This window comes from Colobus angolensis, unplaced genomic scaffold, assembly GCF_000951035.1.
Source record: "Colobus angolensis palliatus isolate OR3802 unplaced genomic scaffold, Cang.pa_1.0 Scaffold657, whole genome shotgun sequence".
Lineage (NCBI taxonomy): Eukaryota > Metazoa > Chordata > Mammalia > Primates > Cercopithecidae > Colobus > Colobus angolensis.
Window position 1 is genome coordinate 260,801 of NW_012120232.1, and position 5,763 is coordinate 266,563.

The 5,763-nt window shown below is 52.0% G+C and overlaps 1 protein-coding gene across 1 annotated transcript; it reads right to left on the minus strand.

Moving 5' to 3' along the window:
* Positions 1–268: 268 nt before the first annotated feature.
* LOC105500286 lies at positions 269–3,892 on the minus strand. The gene is made up of 3 exons (XM_011925711.1): positions 3,805–3,892; positions 2,626–2,967; positions 269–480 (listed from the first exon to the last, which is right to left on the minus strand). The coding sequence occupies exons 1-3, from the start codon at positions 3,890–3,892 to the stop codon at positions 269–271; spliced, it is 642 nt and encodes a 213-aa protein (XP_011781101.1).
* Positions 3,893–5,763: the final 1,871 nt, after the last annotated feature.

The window sequence follows — 5,763 nt, forward strand, 5'->3', positions numbered from 1 at the left end:
TGCAGACTGATGACACAGAAGGTGCTTCCAACTCCATTCTCACATTTGCTTCATTACACAATCTGTCCACACCATGGCCTGGTGCCCAGGTGGGAGGATGCCAAAGTGTGGGGAACAGTTGGAAACAGAGTGCAAACTGCAGCCTTTCTGGCCAGCTCCCGATTTGGGGTTTCATTCCCAGAGCCCCTTGAATCCACCTCGAATTTGGTTCCCAGCCGAGTAGGTGCTTCAGGTCGTGAGGCAGGCCCTCTTCCATCTTCTGGGGATTTCATTCCGGGATGGAGAGTGTGAGCAGCAATAAGGTCAGATAGGGGTGAGGATACAGTCTGGTGAAATGTGGATTGGGCCCCGCATCTTCACCTGCAACAATGATGCAGACAGATGACACAAGAAGTACTTCCAACTCCACTCCCACATTCCCTTCATTGCACAAGCTGTCCACACCATGACCCGGTGCCCAGGTGGAAGGACTCCAACGTGCTGGGGAACAGTTAGAGCACAAACTGGGGCCATTCTGGCCAGCTCACATTTGGGCTTTCATTCCCAGAGCAACATGAAAGTGGGATAGATTGATGCTGGGTGAGATGTGGTCTCCACACTGGCATTCTCTTATCCTGACTTCCATGTTCCTCATGGGCCTAGGGTTTCCTGAATCTGGCTCACAGTCTTCAGCAGTAAATGTTTCCCAGTTCATGGAGGATGATCCTCATTGGGATCCATTGCATGAGTGTTTCCTTCTAAACACTGTCATGTTTTAATGACTGGGCAGCTGTGATACTTTTGGAGCTGTAAATTCCTGTTATATCTACCAACAAGGAAACTTGTTCTCCTGCTTCTATCAGAGGGCTGCATGATTCCTGCAGGATGAGAAGCAGGTAGCTGTGTCTGGCTTTTGACTGGTAATCTAGGCCCTGTTTCAGGGCTAGCCTGAACAAGGCTTGGGCTCCAGCACAGGCCCTCTTGTCCTCCCAGGCTAGCCTTGATTTTCCTTAGCTTTCATGGGGGGTCCACAATGCCCCTCAACAGCATTCCTGGACACCCTTTTCAGGATTGCAGTCGCCCCAGATGGCCTCTGAGACACTCTCTCAACCTCATCTGCCCCCATGGGATGCCTGTTCCAGGTGTGAGACCTGCTCCACTTTGGATTTGCCTTTGTCGTGGTTCCTGCCTTTTCCAGACAGCAGTGCTAAGAAGCAGAAGCCCCTGGGAGACCCAGGATAAAGGGAGGCAGTGAGCTCAAGGGCCTGGTAATCTTCTGCTGACACCCTCCTCTGGGATCTCTGGTATGATTCCATCACCCAGATACCCCTCAACACCTCACCAGACTGTATACCCATCCTTCTGGGACCTTATTCCTCACACAGACTCTTTGGAGAAAGAAGTCAGAAGAACAGTTTTCAGCGCCCACCTTAGTCTCCAAATGCCTCCTCCAGCGGAATCAACCACGGAGATGCCCCAAAGAGGCTGTAGGGTCAAGACTTTTAGGGTCCCACAGTGGGTTGTCGCAGGCAGCCTTTTTCTTGAGATCAGACTGGCTATGCCTGTATTATTTTCCCCTGCTTAGGCAGGCTGACAGTCCTGACAGCCGGACACCCGAGCCTGCCTAGCGAATGCGCATAGGCCAGTCGTGGGGCACTAGGTGTGAGTGGTGAGCTGCCGCTCTCTTCGCAGTGAACGCCATGGTTACCTGGCCACGGGTCCCTGCCGCTTGGTGAACCAGTAGAACTCTGTGGATGTGCGTCGCCATTGGACTCTCACCTGTCTTCTCTGAGGGATCCACTGGATAGTCCCATAATCCTAGAATTGGGCAGGGCTGACCCAGCCCGAAGAAACTTCAAGTGGACTCCCAGGGATGCAGATCAAAATCCCTAAGGATCCCAGGGGACCCACAGGATGTGTCAGGCATGCCTAGGTGGTGTGTGAGTGAGTCTGTTTGGTAGTTCCCCCCTGGTGATTTATAGGTAAACCCTGCCTGTGTTCCCCAGGGTTGCTCTCTCCCCGGAGCGACTTCCTGGTGGAGTAGAACCGGGTAGCCTCAGAATGTGCTGGGTTGTGTATTTCTGTGGGAGTGTTGCGCGTGTTTGATGTCTGTGTGTGTGTCTGCGTGTGCATGTTTCTGTGTGTGCCTGGAAGTGGGGTTGGTTAAAGGATGTGACTTACACACTGGAGCGCTTGTTCTTTTGAGTTGGTCAGTCCTCTTGTGCGCCTCTCTGTGTGCCTCCGCTTTGGCTGTGGAGCTTTGTGTTTCTTCTTTTCCCCCTGGTTCCTGAAACCGTGGTGAAGTGGGGAGCTGACTGAGACTTGCAGGAGTACAAATCACTTTTCCCTGCAAAGGAGCCACTCTTCTAGAAATAAGAGAAGCATACTACACCGGAGAAAAGACACCTCCCAGGTACTCATTGTCCCGAGGCCAACCCTGGGCCAGACCATAGGAGTCCTGTTTGCAAGGCTCCTTGAATCCAATTGAATTTGGTTTCCAGCAGAGAAAGAGCTTCAGGTCTTAAGGCAGACACTCCTCCATCGTCTTGGTATTTCATTTTGGGTGGGAGAGTGTGAGCCTCAATAAGGTCGGATAGGGGTGAGGATATAGTCTGGTGAGGTATGGATGGGGTCCTCAACCTTCACCTTCAGAAAAGAAGCAGACAGATCGCATAGAAGCTGTTTCCAACTCCATCTCCACGTTCTCTTCATTGCACAACCTATCCACAACATAGCCCAGTTCCAAATAAGGAGGACTCCAAAGTGCGGGAAACCCTTGGAGCCCAAAATGTGGCCTTTCTGGCCAGCTCCTCCCTTGGACCTTCGGAGCCATATGGCAGTAGGATGGATGACTGATGCTACCTGGGCTTTCGATTAGACTCTGGCCTTCTCTTTTCCTGATTTCCGTGCTCCTCGTGGGCCTACAGTTTCCTGGGTCTGGCTCAAAGTCTTCCACAGTAAACATTTCCCACTTGATGGAGGACGACCCTTATGGGGATCCATTGCATGAATGTTTCCTTCTAAACACTGTCAGGTTTTAAGGACTGGGCAGCTGTGATAGTTTTGGAACCGTGGATTCCCATTACATCCACCAACAAGGAAACTTCTACTCTCCCTATTCCACCGGAGGGCTGCATGATTCCTATAGGATGAGAAGTAGCCATCCGTGTCTGGCTTTTACCTAGTAATGGAGGCTCTGTTTTATTTCATCTGCATGTCCTTTTACATTGTGGACAGGATCTTTCATTGGGCAGTTGCTGCATGGGCCTTCCTCTTCTCAGGGATCTTGTTGGCAGCCATGGTTTTCAGGGATCAAAAGGGCCTGCAGTTTGGCTGGCTGCAGGCCAGGTTGTGGGTAGTGATCCAGTTGTGGGGGCTGGGTTGGTTTGCACTTTGCAGGCGGCTTTTGGTTCCACAGGCAGCAATCCCTCAATGTGAGTTGGACTCCAGCATGGGCCCTCTCGTACTCCCAGGTGAGCCTTGATTTTCATTTGCTTTCATGGACGTTCCACAGTGCCTCTCATCAGCACTCCTGGATACATTTATCAGACTTGCAATCGCCCCCAGATGGCTTCTGAGACACTCTCTTGACCTCATTTGCCCCTGTGGGATGCCAGTTCCTGGCCTGAGGCTTCTGCTCCACCTTGGACTTGCCTTGGGCATGGTACCTGCCCTTCTCAGACAGCCATGCTGAGAAGCAGGGGCTCCTAGGAGGCCCAGGATGAAGGGAGGCAGTGAGCTTAAGGGCCTGCCAATTTTCTGCTGACATCCTCCTCTGGCATTTTAGCTAAAATTTCATCTCTCAGAGACCTCTCAACCACTCACCAGACTGTATCCCCAGCCCCATGGGACCCAATTCCTGCACACAGCCTCTTTTGGGAATTGAATCAGAAGAGTAGTTTCCAGCGCCCATCTTACAGTCTCAAAGCGCCTCCTCCTCCAGCGAGATTGACCACGGTGATGCCCCAAAGGGGCTGTATGGTCGAGACTTTTAGGATCCCTCAGTGTTTGTTGCAGGCAGCCTTTTCCCCGAGACCAGGCTGGCTCTGCTTGTACCATTTTCCTCTGCTTAGGCAGGCTGACAGCCCTGACAGCCTGGCGATGGAGCCTGCCTCACGAAAGTGCATGCACCAGATGTTGGGCACCTGGCAGGACCGGTGAGCCCTGGCTCGCGTCACAGTGAATGCCACCGTTGCCTGGCGACAAGTCCCTGCGGCTTGGCGGGGCAGGAGACCTCTGTGAACATGCCTTGGTGTTGGACTCAAGCCTGTCTTCATTGGGGAATCTACAGGATTGTTCCGCGTTCCCCAAAGTGGTCAGGGCCAACCCCGGCCGAAGAAATGTCAAGTGGAGCCGGGGGATGCAGCGTGAAATGCAAAATCACTGTGGATTTCAAAGGATTCGCAGATTGCCACAGGCCTGCCTAGACGGCGTGGGGGTGAGTCTCTTCCAAAGTTTCCCTTCCGTCATTTCTAGGTACAGCCTGCCTGTGTTTCCCAGGGCTGCTCTCTCCCGGGAGGGTCTTGGTGGAACAGAACCGTGCAGCCTCAGCAGTTGCTGGACTGTGTGTTTCTGTGGGACTGTTGCGAGTGTTGAATGTCTGCATGTGAGTGTGTCTGTGTGTGTGTGTTTCTGAGTGTGCGTGTAAGTGGGGTCTGGTGAAAGGATGGGTCTCACCCACTGGAGCGCTTGCGGATACAATCTAGTGTAGCCGACTGGATGAGATCCTGAACTTTCGCCTTCAGGAAACGTGCAGACAGATGTTATAGAAGGTGCTTCTAACTCCATCCCCGCATTCACTTCATTGCAGAAGCTGTCCACACCATCTCTAGCTTCAGAGGAAGGAGGACTCCAATGTGCTGTGAACTGTTGGAGCACAAACTGTGGCCTTTCTGGTTGCGTCCACCCTTAGACTTTCATTCCTGGAGCCACATGGCAGTAGGATAGATGATTGATGCTGCCTGGGCATTGGCTTCCACTCTGGCCTTGTCTTTTCCTGACTTCCACGCTCCTTGTGAATCTGGGGTTTCCTGGGTCTTGCTCAAGGTCTTCCACAGAAAATGTTTCCCAGTTCATGAAGGACAACCCTCATGGGAGTCCATTGCATGAGGGTTTTCTTCTAAATGCTGTCACATTTTAAAGACTGGGCAGCTGTGATACTGCTGGAACTGCGGATTTCTCTTATTTCCGCCAACAAGAAAACTTGTTCTCTCTATTCCAGCAGAGTGCTGCATGATTCATATAGGATGAGAAGCAGCCAGTCATTTCTGGATTTTGCCTGGTAATCTAGGCTGTGTTTCATTTCACCTGCATGTCCTTTTCATTGAGAAAAGGGTCTTTCATTGGGCTATTGCTGGGTGGGACTTCCTGTCCCCACAGATTTTCTTGGCTGCCAGGATTCCAGGGATCAAAAGAGACTGCCTTTCAGCTGGCTGCAGGCCAGGTTGTGGGTAGTGATTTAGTTGTGGGGACTGGGGTGGTTTGCACTTGGCAGGAGGCTCCTCAGTCCACTGTCAGCAATCCTTCAATGTGGCTTGGACTCCAGCATGGGATGATTGTGCTCCCAGGTGAGACTTAATTTTTCTTTGCTTTCATGGGGGATCCACAGTGCCCCTCAACAGCACTCCCAGACACCATTTTCAGGCTTGCAATCATCCCCAGACAGCCTCTAAACCTCATCTGCCCCCATGGTTTTCCAGTTTCAGGTGTGAGACTTCTGTTCCACCTTGGACTTGCCTTTAATGTGGTTCCTGCCTTTCTCAGAGAGCTGTGCTGAGAATCAGG

What these genes read in the sequence shown, in the direction of transcription:
- LOC105500286 (XM_011925711.1), bottom strand. Translation starts at nt 3,892, where the DNA reads ATGGGCGCTGGAAACTACTCTTCTGATTCAATTCCCAAAAGAGGCTGT. An exon ending in GGGGCTGGGGATACAGTCTG is followed by an intron (nt 2,968 to 3,804) that starts GTGAGTGGTTGA and finishes GATCCCCATAAG; the next exon opens with GGTCGTCCTCCATCAAGTGG. An exon ending in TGTCTGCTTCTTTTCTGAAG is followed by an intron (nt 481 to 2,625) that starts GTGAAGGTTGAG and finishes ACTGTTCCCCAG; the next exon opens with CACGTTGGAGTCCTTCCACC.